The sequence below is a fragment of the Lycorma delicatula genome, chromosome 1 (assembly GCF_047948215.1).
Source record: "Lycorma delicatula isolate Av1 chromosome 1, ASM4794821v1, whole genome shotgun sequence".
In the NCBI taxonomy this organism is placed as follows: domain Eukaryota; kingdom Metazoa; phylum Arthropoda; class Insecta; order Hemiptera; family Fulgoridae; genus Lycorma; species Lycorma delicatula.
The window spans coordinates 344,353,469-344,372,632 of NC_134455.1; the positions used below are offsets into that span (position 1 = coordinate 344,353,469).

The following is a 19,164-nucleotide window of genomic DNA, read 5'->3' on the forward strand; positions in this document are numbered from 1 at the left end:
TTCGACGGGCCGGTCTTATTGGGAGCAAAAATACCGATTTCTATCATAAATAGGTCCTTCCGTACCTGCGTTCCACCAAATTCAAAGCATCATGCCACCTAAGACCAGCGGTAAAGCGGCCAAGAAGGCCGGCAAGGCGCAAAAGAACATCGCCAAGGGAGACAAGAAAAAGAAACGCAAGAGGAAGGAAAGCTACGCGGTGTACATCTACAAAGTGTTGAAGCAGGTCCATCCTGACACCGGCATCTCCTCTAAGGCGATGAGCATCATGAACAGCTTCGTTAACGATATATTCGAGCGCATCGCGGCCGAGGCTTCCAGGCTCGCCCACTACAACAAGCGGTCCACAATCACCAGCAGGGAGATCCAGACCGCCGTACGGCTTCTGTTGCCCGGTGAATTGGCCAAACACGCTGTCAGCGAAGGCACCAAGGCCGTAACCAAATACACGAGCTCTAAGTAAGCGGATGGAGCTGGTTACAATAGGCCATGTACTAAATATAAACGGCCCTTTTAAGGGCCACCACATTATAATTGAGGTTAAAAACATTTTGGTTCTTTGCTTATTGTACAGGCATATAAATTGCTTTTTTATGTACATAAATAATAAAATGTATGTACTCCGTAACACGAGATATGTAAATAGAAAAAGAAAAAACATTTTCCTTACCTTACTATTGCAGTTTTCCTTTAAGGTAAAAAAAAAAAAATGAACAAATGTGTAAGTGTAATTAAAACGCTTCGTTACCATGGTTTCAGGGGGGGGAGGGAAATTCACACATCTTGCCCAAAGCAAAGAACGCAACAAATAATGTTTTTAACCTCAATTATAATTTGCGAAAAAAATTTATTTTCTGGCGCCGGCCTACGTTGCAGTTGTTGACTCAAAATGAAGAAATTGCATGTATACTGAGCTATCTGGAAAAAAATGTTGATATCGGCAGGCATTATACCGCACCAACAACTCAAACACCCCCCACCGCCCGCTATCCGCGAAAAAAAAAACCGCCGCAAACCAGAAAATCATTTCACTTGACATATTATTATTACTTACCCATCACACACACACACACAGGGAATGACCTTGAGGTAGGGGCGGTTGTCGAGTGAGTGGTAGCGCGTGCGCGCCATTGCACAAAATACACACTAACAAACGGGATGATAGATTCCGGTTACTTTTCAAAATCCAACTAACTACTACTGCTCCTCCTCCTCCTCCTCCTCCTCTTCTTCTTCTTTCTTCACCGCCTACTACTACTACTACTACTGCTACTACTACTACTACTACTACTACTACTACTACTGCTACTCATCTTCATCATAATACTGTTTCATTTTTTTTTTTTTTTGTGTTTTGCAAGCCGTTACTTACATAACGGCAAAGCATAGCTGATTTTCTAATAATTAGACTGCTTTCCTGAATTTAGATTAATCGATTTCCTGAACTTGTACATTAAAAGAGAGATTGATTACTGATGTGTAAAACAAAAACAAAAAAAATCGTAAAAAATAACTTTAATTACATACAAATTGATCTATTTATCAAATAAATTCAATTTAAGTGCTCGTATAATAGAAGTGACCATAAATGTTCCGCTAAGTTTTCATTTTATTTACTTTCCATGAAACCTGGCATAGACTCGCGTGGATGGGGCAATTCGCTGGTTGGTAAAGGGGTTTGGGGTCAATATCTGCATGTGGTGGGGCACATAATTTCCTTTGGGTAAATTAAACAAAAAAAAAAAAATTCAACCGACCAGAATTTATATTATAAAATGGAGTTTTTTATTTTGTAAGATTTTTTAATATACTATCTTTCTCCAATATTCAAGAATAACCAACCAATGCTAGGAGAAAGTGAATAAAAACAACTTTGTTGTCATCACGTCGTTTCTTCTTCTTTTTTTTTTTTTTTCAGCGTTAATATTTTTAACACATTTCACAATAAATGGCGTTAATTTGCGTGATATATATATATAATTGAAATATACCATTAACCGCTTTCATTTCACAACCGTCTTGTTTATGTCGCAGAGAACCCGGTTTAATTATGGTGAAAGCGATGAAGGCGCTGTATGCATAATTAGATTTAGGAAAATCTAATAAATATCAACCAACAAAAAAAAAGGTTATAAAAATTTATCCTAATGTGATATAGTATTTCAATAAATAATTTTCATTTTTTCTTTCCAGGATATAAGAAAACGTTTCCACAACACCGCTAAAGATAATTAGATGAGATTTTCAGGGTACAACAACCACGTTACAATACAACCCAACATGAGACGTATTATTTAGCCTTAGAGAGAGAGAGAGAGAGAGAGAGAGAGAGAGAGAGAGTGAGTGAGTGAGTGAGTGAGAAAGAACGACCGAGTGAGTGAATGCCTGCGGTAGGTAGGGGCGGTCTTCTTATTATTTACTTTTTTTCTTATTAAATTACATTTTATGATTTTATACTCCATGCAACGGCGAAATCTCCGAGTATCGGAACAAATGAAATCAGATAGATAGATAGATAGATAGATAGATAGATAGATAGATAGATAGATAGATAGATAGATAGATAGATAGATGTATATATAAAAAGACAAAAAAAATAAATAATAATAATAATAAATAAAATTTCAACGGCTATTTCAATGAAATTCGGATCTTCGGTCGCATTTTTCCAAATGTACTTGGTGGCGGCGTAGTTATACGTATACAACCTGAAGTGAATGTACCTTAAAATTACCGTACGGAAGGGGTCCGGGTACACTTAACTCTTGTTAACGTGAACGAAAACCGCGCGACCGACCGATCTTTAATTAAACGTGTATTAAATGTACGCGGACAGCGAAAAAAAGAAAACACAAACTTAATGCAAAAGTGATTCGCGTCCGGTCGGTTAAGAGAGGCGGCCCGAATTTTTTTTTGGTTTTTTTTTTCTTTTCTTTCCCTCCCCGACGCTTTTTATTCGTAAGACATTAAGCCATTAACCTGTGCCCGTAAGCCTGCGCATGTACGTGTGTATGTGACATATATATATATATATATATATATATACCGAGTGGGGCAGAAACCACCGGTTATATGTTTTGTATTTATGCAGAATTGTTGTATGTACGTTTTTTGTTTTGTTTTTTTTTTTTTTTTAATTTGGATTTATATCTTTTTTGTTTTTCTTTCCAGCGCTCCTGTTAACGTCAAACACGTCCAAACGTCTACACGTCTACAATCGTATGCTTGCATATCGCGCGTTGTGCAAACGGGTCGGCCGGCAGGAGTCTCTCTCTTCACTTCAGGCTAACGCAAAGCGTACGTATAATTCGAGCTACTTTATTTTTATCCCACTCTTATTTTCCCCCAACGGTTGATGTTATAGAAAAACTGAAAGTTACCGTACGACCGTCATTAGTTTATATCCGTCAGATTAATAATAATCGCATAGAATCCGATGAAAACTATTACTGTGTATGAAAACAGTGATGGGGATGTTGTCTAACCGTCGTACTTTGACGCTCGGACATATACATCGCAAAAAGATTGAATTCGCACACCTATCGTCGCAAAAACGAATCGAAAGAAACAACGGGATGTTTAACTTGGACGCGGGTGCTATATACAAATATTGCCACCGGTATTTACGATTTTTAAACGGTTTTACGGCGGTGCGACCACGCCGGTTCGGGATGTGTCCGGGATTTCGGTACCATTTAAGCTCCCGTACGGGCTGAAATCTAACGTTTAGCTCGTCACTACTGCAGCCCGGAATGTCGTTTACGAAACCGAACCGTGTACGTCGATAAAGATCGCAAGTTAAAGGAGAAAACGCGCGCCGAACGAACGGTGTAAGCACGATTCAGTGATGGCCGGGGTGACGTGCTAGCAGCCAAAGTCGCTGCTCCCTTTAAAGTCCGCCAAACTAACGTATATAGTAATAATTTTCCATTGGCTTTAGGGAGGAGATTTCTATCCTTGGCTTTGCTTGTGGAAGGATCTCTTTGTGCTCTGTGAATCGTGAGTCGTTACCAGTCTAGCCAGGTGTTCAATAGGACTTCTACCTGCGTCGACAGACAATGTGAGAAGGGTCTGCGAGGACACCAGCCGGGCCGCCAGCTACCTGCTTTCAGTTAAGAATAGCATAATCTTTTATTTCTCTTTTATTTATTTATTCAAAATGTAAAGTGAACTTTCTAAGAAGTCATTAGTATTACATTAGGTTAATAGCCTATTATATTGAACTATTGTGATAGCTATAAAATAATTTTATTTTAAATTGTTAGATTTAATCTGTACCTATTTAGGTCTACAGGTTATATCTTCTTTTGTATTTCTTGTCAGTGTTTTCCAGGAAGTGTAGTGCTAGCATAAGACTTAATTTTAATTTCTTTATTTTTTTGGTGTTTTATTTTTTTCTCCTTCATGGAAGGAAAAATAAGGCCTCCTCCACCCCGTTCTCCCACCCCGGAACTATCCGTCGGTGGAGAGGAAAGCGGGTCTGGCGCTAGGAAGCGCCAGAAACGCCGGAACTCCGCGCCTCCTATGGAGGCGGAGCCCGTAGCGGGCTGCAGCAAGGCTGCAGCAGCCGCCAACCCGCAGGCTGATGATGGGGCCCCATCACAGCCTGCTACCGTCAGGCGGGAGAAAATCCCGCCAATTATGCTGGACTGCCCAAAGGAGTGGCCAGCGTTAGCGCGCGATATCAAGTCGCGGATCGGGGGACGCCTGGTGGCGAAAAGCACCGGGCTGTCGATCAGGCTGCAGCTAGGCAGCGAGGCGGATTACCGGGCGGTGCAGAGTTTCCTGCACTCAAAGGGAATCGCCTTTCACTCCTTTCAGCTCCCGAAGGATAGGGAGCTGAAGGTAGTTATACGGGGGATCCCCTATGGGGCTGCCCCGGAAGAAGTAAAGGAGGAACTGACCTCCCTTGATTTTGAGGTGACTTCTGTCAAGAAGCTCCTCACGAGGGACGGTCGGGAAACCCCGACCTGCCTAGTGGCCCTGAAAAGGACCCCAAGCGCGAGGAAAATTTATGACCTCAGCAATATTTTTTATTGCAAGGTCTCAGTGACTGCATTTGTGTCACGAGGGGGGCCGCCCCAGTGCCACAGATGCCAAAAATTTGGGCACTCCTCAAACTATTGCCAGAGGGCCCAGCAATGCGTGAAGTGTGGTGGAAACCACGACACTTCTGCCTGCGTCAAGCCGCGTGAGGAACCAGCCTCATGCGTCAATTGTAAGGGGCCACATCCGGCCAATTACAGGGGCTGCCCCTATTATAAGGAGCAGACAAATAAAGTCAAGGGACTTAAAAAGCCCGCGACTTTAGACGGCCGCAGCTGGGCCCGTGTTGCCGGTGGGGGAATATCAGCCCCCAAACCGGAGGTGCCGGCACCTGTGGCCAAGGCGGTCGTGGAAAAAGGGGAGGTACCCTCCCCAACACCCGCCAAGCCAATACCGGCGGCGACCACCAAGAAGGTGGTAAAACAAAAGGCGGCGACAAAGCCGGCCCCGGCGAAGAAGGCCAAGCCTTCCTCGACGGGAAAGGCAAAGCCTGCTCCGGCTGGGAAGGCCAAGCAGGCTGTTAAAAACACCGCGGCCCCTGTGGCCCCGCGCCCCACCAAAAGGGCGGCCGCGCCAAAAGGCACCCCCAGCGGCAATCCGAAACCGGCTACCCCGTTGGAGACCACTGGCAGGGACTTCCTGTCGCAGATGACAGTGAAGGATATCCTGCCAGATATCATGATGGTTTTGCCACGCCTGCTCCAGGCAAAATCTCTCAAGGACTGTATTCAGTCCTTAATAGAGTGCCTCATGACTGTACTGTCCAGGTATGGTTAGGCCCACCCTCAGACTCTTGCAGTGGAACGCCAACTCAGTAGTAGGCCGGACGGAGGAACTATGCCGTCTGGCCGAGGATCTACTGATAGACGTGATACTGTTGTCTGAGACGTGCTTGAACCCAAACAAGCAACTGACCCTTCGGAACTATTTTACATATAGGACGGATAGGCCAGTTCGACCCGGATCTCGCTCCTCTGGAGGAACTGCGGTTTTAGTCCACAGACGCCACATGCATACGCGCGTTGTTCTTCATACAAACGTGATGGAGCAAACGTGTGTGCATGTGGAGCATCTGGGCACGGTGTATCGGCTGGTTTCGGCTTATAGCAAGCCGAACGACGCGGTAACCGGCGCAGATCTGGATGCCGTGCTGGAAAATTGGGATGGGCCCATGATACTCATGGGCGACCTCAATGCCAAACACGTGTCATGGAACAGCAATCTGACAAATCCAAATGGCAGATTGCTGTACGAAAGGGCGAGAGCCCGCCGCTTGGTCGTCGTAGGCCCTGAGGTGCCAACGTTCGTGCATCAAACAGGCAGATGTAGGCCTGACGTGCTGGATATCGCAGTCATGAAGGGGGGTACCCTCCCATTCATGATTGAAACGATAGAAGACCTCAGCTCGGACCATTCCCCTGTCCTGTTGGAACTAGGTCAGGCAGGGGGTGGCCGAGATCCCCCGCCTATACCCCGAAGGTCAGTTAACTGGAAAAGGTTCTACGAAACCCTCCAGCGGGAGTACAGGCCGGTAAATCCTGAGCTCCTGAACACCCCGGAGGAAATCGACGACACTGTCGGGCGCGTCACGTCGTCAATGACCGAGGCCCTGGCAGGCAGCTCATCGGCCAAGACTCGAGCAGTTGTTCGAAACGACCTCCCTCCTCATATCTCCGAAGCCATAACGGAGAAACGACGATTGAGGAGGAGATATCGAATCACCCTGTCCCCCGCTGATAAGCGGGCCTTTTATAATCAAACGGACAGGGTAAAACAACTGCTAAAAAGCCATCGAGAGGATTCGTGGAACGAATACCTCGCCTCGGTCTCTGACGACATCTCCTCGGTGTTCAGGTTGAACAGGAGACTGCGAGAAGGGAAGAAGCCTCGCCATCCGGTTGTGGGGCAGCGAGGTTTTCTTGCATACTCGGAGGCGGAGAGGGCCGAGGTATTCGCCGATACCTTGGAGGAGCAGTTCACTCCAAACCCCCCTCCCTCCCCGAACGACGAGCACACAACCGAGGTGGAATCCTTTCTTGTAGATTATTTCTCACAGGTGGAGGACGCCCCTCTAGAGATTGACCAAGTCACTGAAGCGGAAGTTTCCGCAGCCATTAAGGCCACAAGCCCCGACAAGGCCCCGGGTGTCGACGGGATCAGCGCCCGTGCATTCCGGAACATACCGGCCTCCGTGATTACGGCAATTTCGGTGATATTCACGTCCATTTTGTACGTTGGATATTTCCCGAATTGTTGGAAAACGGCCAAAGTCGTATGTTTACCCAAACCGGGGAAAAGTTTACTTTTCCCACGGAATTATAGGCCAATCTCCCTGTTACCGGTATTGTCTAAGTTGTTCGAGAGGATTTTTCTCGAAAAACTGAGGCGATACATGGAGGGAGAAGTGCGGCCCGAGCAATTTGGGTTCAGGGAGGGTCACTCAACTACCCTCCAACTGGTAAAAATAATAGATGACCTTGTCGGAGGCCTGAACAGGAAACGGGTGACTGCAGCCGTTTTTCTGGATGTGGCCAAGGCCTTTGACAAAGTTTGGCATAGCAGGCTGCTTTATAAGCTAGCGCGATCGGCGATCCCGTACCGCTATGTCAGACTGATGCGGTCATATCTACTAGACCGACATTTTGTCGTGCGCGTAGGGGAAACGATTTCCTCTACCAGAGAAATAGCCGCTGGGGTTCCCCAAGGAGCAGTACTTTCCCCGTTCATGTACACTTTGTACGTGAACGATATGCCGCTGTCGGAAGGGGTCAAAACGGCCCTTTACGCAGACGACACGGCATATTTCTACGAATCCGCAAATGTGGATTACGCGGTCCGGAGGCTCCAAAGGCAGCTGGACTTAGTGGAACCGTGGCTCGACATGTGGAGAATCAGGGTCAACGGTGAAAAATCGGTGGCCGTGATGTTCACATGCAAGACACGAAAACCGACCAGAGAGCTGGAAATCTCAGGGGAGAAAATCCCTTTTGAGAAAACAGTTAAGTACCTGGGGGTGGTGTTGGACAGGCGGCTTACCTTCGACGAGCATGTCAATTATGCGACCCGAAGGGCTAAGGCCGCCAGAGCCTCGCTATACCCAGTGCTGAACAGTGCCAGCCCGTACCCACTGGCAACTAAGCTGCTCATTTTTCGGCTGTACGTACTGCCGATTCTAACATATGCTTACCCGGCATGGGGGGCAGTGTTGAGCTCCTCGCTTCAAAAGAAGATCGAGGCCGTCCAAAACATAGCGTTGCGGACGATCTTTGGAGCTCCGTGGTTCGTCAGGAACGCCACTCTCCGATCTGATGCGAGATTTCAATCCGTGTCTGAGGTGGGGGTGGCGCAGGCGCGCAGACTGTTCGGGAGAGCGGCTGTGTCCGAACACAGTCATCTTCGGGACATCTGCAGAGAGGACCCAACTCCGACAGGTGTAAGGAAGCGGCCTCACGCCGTACTGGACGAACCACCGTGATGGTGCGGTGCGGTAGCCGAGAATCGACAAACCAGGCTTAGGGGCCTCCATATCGCATGAGCCATAAACGGAATAGTGCGTCAGACGCGCTTCCGGGGTCGCGAGTGATTAGTTTTTCGCGAGTTATATAATTTGAAGACTTCAAATACGGTAAGTCGCGCATACAACAAAAACGCAGTCTAAATTTTTCTTTTTTTTTTTTTTTGCGTGTTTTGTTCTGTTTCTCTTGTTTCAGAAACGGGAGAAACGTGGATGTGGAACGACTCGACGTGCCGTCTCATCCCGCCAGCCGAAAGAAAGTTATAATTAAGATTTTTTTTTTTTTTTTTTTTTTTTTTTTTTTTTCGGTGTGTGTTCTGCTTCTTCTGTTGCAGATACCAACAGCCACCACAAAACGAATGGTTTCTTCACTGCGGCCACGCGGTCCCCCCAACCCCTTCTCAGACACACGTGTGTCTGAAGGTTAATAATTACGTGGAGTGAATAATTACTGTTTACTTCTTCCACAAAAATCGCCGCCCCAAAACCGCGATCGCGAATAGGTATCACCATTTGTAAGTTCCCTATTACCTTCCTTTCCTTTCAAGAAAGAAGAAAGAGGGAACGAGCCCAGCAGCCATCAGCCCAGCAGTCGCAAGCCCAGCAGCCACCTGCCCAGCAGCCACCGGCCCAGCAGCCACCTGCCCAGCAGCCACCTGCCCAGCAGCCACCTGCCCAGCAGCGACCTGCCCAGCAGCCACTGACAGCACAGAAGAGCGAAGAAACCTGCACTTTCCCCCGTTCAGCCCTTCGGGGCTTCGGGAATTACAAGGTTAACGGTATGTAACTTCGGTTACTACCAATTCTTGGAAAGTGCAGGCCAAAGAAGAAAGAAGAGGTCTTCGGGAGAAGAAGAGGGAGAAGATGAAGAAGAAGGAAGACCAGCCATTCGTCTCAACATCACGGACTGGAGTCCGGAACAGAGCCCAGCAGAGATGCGTCCTGAAGGGCAGCCATACCAGAAGCGGATGAAGAGCTTCTTAACAACCTCTCCTAAGTCAAACTTACAATCAGACCAAATAACCCAGCAATTGCGACTCCTCCGGAAAAGGGGACGCATTGCTCCCTCCTCACAGATAGTGCCCCGTTGTGGCGTATTCCTGCTAGCCTATTAAAGAGTTAGCACCGAAAGGACTTCAGTGGACGGTCTGAAGGGGAATTACGTCGGGAGGACAGGCTTTATAAGCCTAGCCTTCCGCGGTCGGCCCATGAAATGGGTTCGATAACGCTGGTATAACAACGGAATTGGAATGCAACTAAATCCGTCTTAAATTCACTATAATAATAATATACAAAAATTGAAAAATAAGAACCGAGACTAAAAGTGACCCTTTTAAAAACAAGCCCGATTAGAAAGATCTAGCAGCAAGGGACTCTGTCCAGGCTCTGCGATAAAGTAGGGAGTAATAGACTCCTGCCACTTTTGCATTCCTTTCCATGGCTTTAGGACCGACCATGTAGAGGAGTGCTGTTAGGACAACCGCTGTGCCGCACCTGCCTGTATAGCAGGCTATTGTTCTCCATTCAGCTAAGTCTATAATAGATTTTATTTCTAAAGAACTATTGTATTATGTAAATTGAACTTTGCTAAGTCGTTAATAATACATTTAATAGCCTATACAAATTTTGTATAGGTCTATTGTTAAGCCATATAGAATAATTTAATTTTAAATTATTCTATATAAAAGGAAAGACTAACTTTCCATTGTTATTATTATTTCTTGTATATTTTGTTATTTCAGGAAGTGTAGTTCTAAGAAGTGCTAGTTTTAATTTTTAATTTTAAATTTCTAAATTTTTGGTTGTATTTTCTCCTTCATGGAAGGAAAAATAAGGCCTCCTCCACCCCGTTCTCCCACCCCGGAACTATCCGACGGTGGAGAGGAAAGCGGGTCTGGCGCTAGGAAGCGCCAGAAACGCCGGAACTCCGCGCCTCCTATGGAGGCGGAGCCCGTAGCGGGCTGCAGCAAGGCTGCAGCAGCCGCCAACCCGCAGGCTGATGATGGGGCCCCATCACAGCCTGCTACCGTAAGGCGGGAGAAAATCCCGCCAATTATGCTGGACTGCCCTAAGGAGTGGCCAGCATTAGCGCGCGACATTAAGTCGCGTATCGGGGGACGCCTGGTGGCAAAAAGCACCGGGCTTTCCATCAGGCTGCAGCTGGGCAGCGAGGCAGATTACCGGGCGGTGCAGAGTTTCCTGCACTCCAAGGGAATCGCCTTCCACTCCTTCCAGCTCCCAAAGGATCGGGAGCTGAAGGTGGTTATACGGGGGATCCCCTATGGGGCTGCCCCGGAGGAAATAAGGGAGGAACTGACCTCCCTTGGCTATGAGGTAGTTTCAGCTAAGAAGCTCCTCACGAGGGACGGTCGGGAAACCCCGACCTGCCTTGTGGCCCTTAAAAGGACCCCTTCGGCCCGTACCATCTACGACCTTGGCAGTCTTTTTTACTGCAAGGTCGCAGTGACTGCGTTTGTGTCACGAGGGGGGCCACCCCAGTGCCACAGATGCCAGAAATTTGGACACTCGTCCAATTACTGCCAGAGGGCCCAGCAATGTGTCAAGTGGGGTGGGGACCACGACACTGCCACATGCGTTAAGCCGCGTGAGGAACCAGCCTCATGCGTTAATTGCAAGGGGCCTCACCCGGCCAATTACCGGGGCTGCCCTTATTATAAGGAGCAGGTCAACAGGGTCAAGGGTATTAAAAAGCCCGCGACTTTAGACGGCCGCAGCTGGGCCCGTGTTGCCGGTGGGGGAATATCAGCCCCCAAACCGGAGGTGCCGGCACCTGTGGCCAAGGCGGTGGTGAAAAAAGGGGAGGTACCCTCCCCAACACCCGCCAAGCCAAAACCGGCGGCGACCACCAAGAAGGTGGTAAAACAAAAGGCGGCGACAAAGCCGGCCCCGGCGAAGAAGGCCAAGCCTTCCTCGACGGGAAAGGCAAAGCCTGCTCCGGCTGGGAAGGCCAAGCAGGCTGTTAAAAACACCGCGGCCCCTGTGGCCCCGCGCCCCACCAAAAGGGCGGCCGCGCCAAAAGGCACCCCCAGCGGCAATCCGAAACCGGCTACCCCGTTGGAGACCACTGGCAGGGACTTCCTGTCGCAGATGACAGTGAAGGATATCCTGCCAGATATCATGACGGTTTTGCCACGCCTGCTCCAGGCAAAATCTCTCAAGGACTGTATTCAGTCCTTAATAGAGTGCCTCATGACTGTACTGTCCAGGTATGGTTAGGCCCACCCTCAGACTCTTGCAGTGGAACGCCAACTCAGTAGTAGGCCGGAAGGAGGAACTATGCCGTCTGGCCGAGGATCTACTGATAGACGTGATACTGTTGTCTGAGACGTGCTTGAACCCAAACAAGCAACTGACCCTTCGGAACTATTTTACATATAGGACGGATAGGCCAGTTCGACCCGGATCTCACTCCTCTGGAGGAACTGCGGTTTTAGTCCACAGACGCCACATGCATACGCGCGTTGTTCTTCATACAAACGTGATGGAGCAAACGTGTGTGCATGTGGAGCATCTGGGCACGGTGTATCGGCTGGTTTCGGCTTATAGCAAGCCGAACGACGCGGTAACCGGCGCAGATCTGGATGCCGTGCTGGAAAATTGGGATGGGCCCATGATACTCATGGGCGACCTCAATGCCAAACACGTGTCATGGAACAGCAATCTGACAAATCCAAATGGCAGATTGCTGTACGAAAGGGCGAGAGCCCGCCGCTTGGTCGTCGTAGGCCCTGAGGTGCCCACGTTCGTGCATCGCTCAGGCAGATCTAGGCCTGACGTGCTGGATATCGCAGTCATGAAGGGGGGTACCCTCCCATTCATGATTGAAACGATAGAAGACCTCAGCTCGGACCATTCCCCTGTCCTGTTGGAACTAGGTCAGGCAGGGGGTGGCCGAGATCCCCCGCCTATACCCCGAAGGTCAGTTAACTGGAAAAGGTTCTACGAAACCCTCCAGCGGGAGTACAGGCCGGTAAATCCTGAGCTCCTGAACACCCCGGAGGAAATCGACGACACTGTCGGGCGCGTCACGTCGTCAATGACCGAGGCCCTGGCAGGCAGCTCATCGGCCAAGACTCGAGCAGTTGTTCGAAACGACCTCCCTCCTCATATCTCCGAAGCCATAACGGAGAAACGACGATTGAGGAGGAGATATCGAATCACCCTGTCCCCCGCTGATAAGCGGGCCTTTTATAATCAAACGGACAGGGTAAAACAACTGCTAAAAAGCCATCGAGAGGATTCGTGGAACGAATACCTCGCCTCGGTCTCTGACGACATCTCCTCGGTGTTCAGGTTGAACAGGAGACTGCGAGAAGGGAAGAAGCCTCGCCATCCGGTTGTGGGGCAGCGAGGTTTTCTTGCATACTCGGAGGCGGAGAGGGCCGAGGTATTCGCCGATACCTTGGAGGAGCAGTTCACTCCAAACCCCCCTCCCTCCCCGAACGACGAGCACACAACCGAGGTGGAATCCTTTCTTGTAGATTATTTCTCACAGGTGGAGGACGCCCCTCTAGAGATTGACCAAGTCACTGAAGCGGAAGTTTCCGCAGCCATTAAGGCCACAAGCCCCGACAAGGCCCCGGGTGTCGACGGGATCAGCGCCCGTGCATTCCGGAACATACCGGCCTCCGTGATTACGGCAATTTCGGTGATATTCACGTCCATTTTGTACGTTGGATATTTCCCGAATTGTTGGAAAACGGCCAAAGTCGTATGTTTACCCAAACCGGGGAAAAGTTTACTTTTCCCACGGAATTATAGGCCAATCTCCCTGTTACCGGTATTGTCTAAGTTGTTCGAGAGGATTTTTCTCGAAAAACTGAGGCGATACATGGAGGGAGAAGTGCGGCCCGAGCAATTTGGGTTCAGGGAGGGTCACTCAACTACCCTCCAACTGGTAAAAATAATAGATGACCTTGTCGGAGGCCTGAACAGGAAACGGGTGACTGCAGCCGTTTTTCTGGATGTGGCCAAGGCCTTTGACAAAGTTTGGCATAGCGGGCTGCTTTATAAGCTAGCGCGATCGGCGATCCCGTACCGCTATGTCAGACTGATGCGGTCATATCTACTAGACCGACATTTTGTCGTGCGCGTAGGGGAAACGATTTCCTCTACCAGAGAAATAGCCGCTGGGGTTCCCCAAGGAGCAGTACTTTCCCCGTTCATGTACACTTTGTACGTGAACGATATGCCGCTGTCGGAAGGGGTCAAAACGGCCCTTTACGCAGACGACACGGCATATTTCTACGAATCCGCAAATGTGGATTACGCGGTCCGGAGGCTCCAAAGGCAGCTGGACTTAGTGGAACCGTGGCTCGACATGTGGAGAATCAGGGTCAACGGTGAAAAATCGGTGGCCGTGATGTTCACATGCAAGACACGAAAACCGACCAGAGAGCTGGAAATCTCAGGGGAGAAAATCCCTTTTGAGAAAACAGTTAAGTACCTGGGGGTGGTGTTGGACAGGCGGCTTACCTTCGACGAGCATGTCAATTATGCGACCCGAAGGGCTAAGGCCGCCAGAGCCTCGCTATACCCAGTGCTGAACAGTGCCAGCCCGTACCCACTGGCAACTAAGCTGCTCATTTTTCGGCTGTACGTACTGCCGATTCTGACATATGCTTACCCGGCATGGGGGGCAGTGTTGAGCTCCTCGCTTCAAAAGAAGATCGAGGCCGTCCAAAACATAGCGTTGCGGACGATCTTTGGAGCTCCGTGGTTCGTCAGGAACGCCACTCTCCGATCTGATGCGAGATTTCAATCCGTGTCCGAGGTGGGGGTGGCGCAGGCGCGCAGACTGTTCGGGAGAGCGGCTGTGTCCGAACACAGTCATCTTCGGGACATCTGCAGAGAGGACCCAACTCCGACAGGTGTAAGGAAGCGGCCTCACGCCGTACTGGACGAACCACCGTGATGGTGCGGTGCGGTAGCCGAAAATCGACAAACCAGGCTTAGGGGCCTCCATATCGCATGAGCCATAAACGGAATAGTGCGTCAGACGCGTTTCCGGGGTCGCGAGTGATTAGTTTTTCGCGAGTTATATAATTTGAAGACTTCAAATACGGTAAGTCGCGAATACAACAAAAACGCGGTCTAAATTTATAAATTTTTTTTTTTTTTTTTTTTTTTTTTTTTTTTTTTTTTTTTTGCGTGTTTTGTTCTGTTTCTCTTGTTTCAGAAACGGGAGAAACGTGGATGTGGAACGACTCGACGTGCCGTCTCATCCCGCCAGCCGAAAGAAAGTTATAATTAAGATTTTTTTTTTTTTTTTTTTTTTTTTTTTTCGTGTGTGTGTTCTGCTTCTTCTGTTGCAGATACCAACAGCCACCTCAAAACAAATGGTTTCTTCACTGCGGCCACGCGGTCCCCCCAACCCCTTCTCAGACACACGTGTGTCTGAAGGTTAATAATTACGTGGAGTGAATATTTACTGTTTACTTCTTCCACAAAAATCGCCGCCCCAAAACCGCGATCGCGAATAGGTATCACCATTTGTAAGTTCCCTATTACCTTCCTTTCCTTTCAAGAAAGAAGAAAGAGGGAACGAGCCCAGCAGCCATCAGCCCAGCAGTCGCAAGCCCAGTAGCCACCTGCCCAGCAGCCACCGGCCCAGCAGCCACCTGCCCAGCAGCCACCTACCCAGCAGCGACCTGCCCAGCAGCCACTGACAGCACAGAAGAGCGAAGAAACCTGCACTTTCCCCCGTTCAGCCCTTCGGGGCTTCGGGAATTACAAGGTTAACGGTATGTAACTTCGGTTACTACCAATTCTTGGAAAGTGCAGGCCAAAGAAGAAAGAAGAGGTCTTCGGGAGAAGAAGAGGGAGAAGATGAAGAAGAAGGAAGACCAGCCACTCGTCTCAACATCACGGACTGGAGTCCGGAACAGAGCCCAGCAGAGATGCGTCCTGAAGGGCAGCCATACCAGAAGCGGATGAAGAGCTTCTTAACAACCTCTCCTAACTCAAACTTACAATCAGACCAAATAACCCAGCAATTGCGACTCCTCCGGAAAAGGGGACGCATTGCTCCCTCCTCACAGATAGTGCCCCGTTGTGGCGTATTCCTGCTAGCCTATTAAAGAGTTAGCACCGAAAGGACTTCAGTGGACGGTCTGAAGGGGAATTACGTCGGGAGGACAGGCTTTATAAGCCTAGCCTTCCGCGGTCGGCCCATAAAATGGGTTCGGTAACGCTGGTATAACAACGGAATTGGAATGCAATTAAATCCGTCTTAAATTCACTATAATAATAATATACAAAAATTGAAAAATAAGAACCGAGACTAAAAGTGACCCTTTTAAAAACAAGCCCGATTAGAAAGATCCAGCAGCAAGGGACTCTGTCCAGGCTCTGCGATAAAGTAGGGAGTAATAGACTCCTGCCAACTTTGCATTCCATTCCATTCCCACACGATTGGTCGGCAAGTTGCCATACGTTGTTTGCAGCCTCGTCATTCGTGGGAAAAGGGAATTTCTTTTCGACGGGCCGGTCTTATTGGGAGCAAAAATACCGATTTCTATCATAAATAGGTCCTTCCGTACCTGCGTTCCACCAAATTCAAAGCATCATGCCACCTAAGACCAGCGGTAAAGCGGCCAAGAAGGCCGGCAAGGCGCAAAAGAACATCGCCAAGGGAGACAAGAAAAAGAAACGCAAGAGGAAGGAAAGCTACGCGGTGTACATCTACAAAGTGTTGAAGCAGGTCCATCCTGACACCGGCATCTCCTCTAAGGCGATGAGCATCATGAACAGCTTCGTTAACGATATATTCGAGCGCATCGCGGCCGAGGCTTCCAGGCTCGCCCACTACAACAAGCGGTCCACAATCACCAGCAGGGAGATCCAGACCGCCGTACGGCTTCTGTTGCCCGGTGAATTGGCCAAACACGCTGTCAGCGAAGGCACCAAGGCCGTAACCAAATACACGAGCTCTAAGTAAGCGGATGGAGCTGGTTACAATAGGCCATGTACTAAATATAAACGGCCCTTTTAAGGGCCACCACATTATAATTGAGGTTAAAAACATTTTGGTTCTTTGCTTATTGTACAGGCATATAAATTGCTTTTTTATGTACATAAATAATAAAATGTATGTACTCCGTAACACGAGATATGTAAATAGAAAAAGAAAAAACATTTTCCTTACCTTACTATTGCAGTTTTCCTTTAAGGTAAAAAAAAAAAAATGAACAAATGTGTAAGTGTAATTAAAACGCTTCGTTACCATGGTTTCAGGGGGGGGAGGGAAATTCACACATCTTGCCCAAAGCAAAGAACGCAACAAATAATGTTTTTAACCTCAATTATAATTTGCGAAAAAAATTTATTTTCTGGCGCCGGCCTACGTTGCAGTTGTTGACTCAAAATGAAGAAATTGCATGTATACTGAGCTATCTGGAAAAAAATGTTGATATCGGCAGGCATTATACCGCACCAACAACTCAAACACCCCCCACCGCCCGCTATCCGCGAAAAAAAAAACCGCCGCAAACCAGAAAATCATTTCACTTGACATATTATTATTACTTACCCATCACACACACACACACAGGGAATGACCTTGAGGTAGGGGCGGTTGTCGAGTGAGTGGTAGCGCGTGCGCGCCATTGCACAAAATACACACTAACAAACGGGATGATAGATTCCGGTTACTTTTCAAAATCCAACTAACTACTACTGCTCCTCCTCCTCCTCCTCCTCCTCTTCTTCTTCTTTCTTCACCGCCTACTACTACTACTACTACTGCTACTACTACTACTACTACTACTACTACTACTACTACTACTACTGCTACTCATCTTCATCATAATACTGTTTCATTTTTTTTTTTTTTTGTGTTTTGCAAGCCGTTACTTACATAACGGCAAAGCATAGCTGATTTTCTAATAATTAGACTGCTTTCCTGAATTTAGATTAATCGATTTCCTGAACTTGTACATTAAAAGAGAGATTGATTACTGATGTGTAAAACAAAAACAAAAAAAATCGTAAAAAATAACTTTAATTACATACAAATTGATCTATTTATCAAATAAATTCAATTTAAGTGCTCGTATAATAGAAGTGACCATAAATGTTCCGCTAAGTTTTCATTTTATTTACTTTCCATGAAACCTGGCATAGACTCGCGTGGATGGGGCAATTCGCTGGTTGGTAAAGGGGTTTGGGGTCAATATCTGCATGTGGTGGGGCACATAATTTCCTTTGGGTAAATTAAACAAAAAAAAAAAAATTCAACCGACCAGAATTTATATTATAAAATGGAGTTTTTTATTTTGTAAGATTTTTTAATATACTATCTTTCTCCAATATTCAAGAATAACCAACCAATGCTAGGAGAAAGTGAATAAAAACAACTTTGTTGTCATCACGTCGTTTCTTCTTCTTTTTTTTTTTTTTTCAGCGTTAATATTTTTAACACATTTCACAATAAATGGCGTTAATTTGCGTGATATATATATATAATTGAAATATACCATTAACCGCTTTCATTTCACAACCGTCTTGTTTATGTCGCAGAGAACCCGGTTTAATTATGGTGAAAGCGATGAAGGCGCTGTATGCATAATTAGATTTAGGAAAATCTAATAAATATCAACCAACAAAAAAAAAGGTTATAAAAATTTATCCTAATGTGATATAGTATTTCAATAAATAATTTTCATTTTTTCTTTCCAGGATATAAGAAAACGTTTCCACAACACCGCTAAAGATAATTAGATGAGATTTTCAGGGTACAACAACCACGTTACAATACAACCCAACATGAGACATATTATTTAGCCTTAGAGAGAGAGAGAGAGAGAGAGAGAGAGAGAGAGTGAGTGAGTGAGTGAGTGAGAAAGAACGACCGAGTGAGTGAATGCCTGCGGTAGGTAGGGGCGGTCTTCTTATTATTTACTTTTTTTCTTATTAAATTACATTTTATGATTTTATACTCCATGCAACGGCGAAATCTCCGAGTATCGGAACAAATGAAATCAGATAGATAGATAGATAGATAGATAGATAGATAGATAGATAGATAGATAGATAGATAGATAGATAGATAGATAGATGTATATATAAAAAGACAAAAAAAATAAATAATAATAATAATAAATAAAATTTCAACGGCTATTTCAATGAAATTCGGATCTTCGGTCGCATTTTTCCAAATGTACTTGGTGGCGGCGTAGTTATACGTATACAACCTGAAGTGAATGTACCTTAAAATTACCGTACGGAAGGGGTCCGGGTACACTTAACTCTTGTTAACGTGAACGAAAACCGCGCGACCGACCGATCTTTAATTAAACGTGTATTAAATGTACGCGGACAGCGAAAAAAAGAAAACACAAACTTAATGCAAAAGTGATTCGCGTCCGGTCGGTTAAGAGAGGCGGCCCGAATTTTTTTTTGGTTTTTTTTTTCTTTTCTTTCCCTCCCCGACGCTTTTTATTCGTAAGACATTAAGCCATTAACCTGTGCCCGTAAGCCTGCGCATGTACGTGTGTATGTGACATATATATATATATATATATATATATACCGAGTGGGGCAGAAACCACCGGTTATATGTTTTGTATTTATGCAGAATTGTT

General features: G+C 47.0%; 2 protein-coding genes across 2 annotated transcripts; both read left to right on the top strand.

Annotated features, from left to right (window-relative positions):
* LOC142334394 (histone H2B) lies at positions 1–949 on the top strand. Its single transcript, XM_075382374.1, has one exon. It carries the CDS (start codon positions 92–94, stop codon positions 461–463), a length of 372 nt encoding a protein of 123 aa, XP_075238489.1. The 5' UTR covers positions 1–91; the 3' UTR covers positions 464–949.
* Positions 950–16,057: 15,108 nt separating this feature from the next.
* LOC142334395 (histone H2B) lies at positions 16,058–17,006 on the top strand. The gene has a single exon (XM_075382375.1). The coding sequence runs from the start codon at positions 16,149–16,151 to the stop codon at positions 16,518–16,520; it is 372 nt and encodes a 123-aa protein (XP_075238490.1). The 5' UTR covers positions 16,058–16,148; the 3' UTR covers positions 16,521–17,006.
* The last annotated feature ends 2,158 nt before the right edge of the window (positions 17,007–19,164 follow it).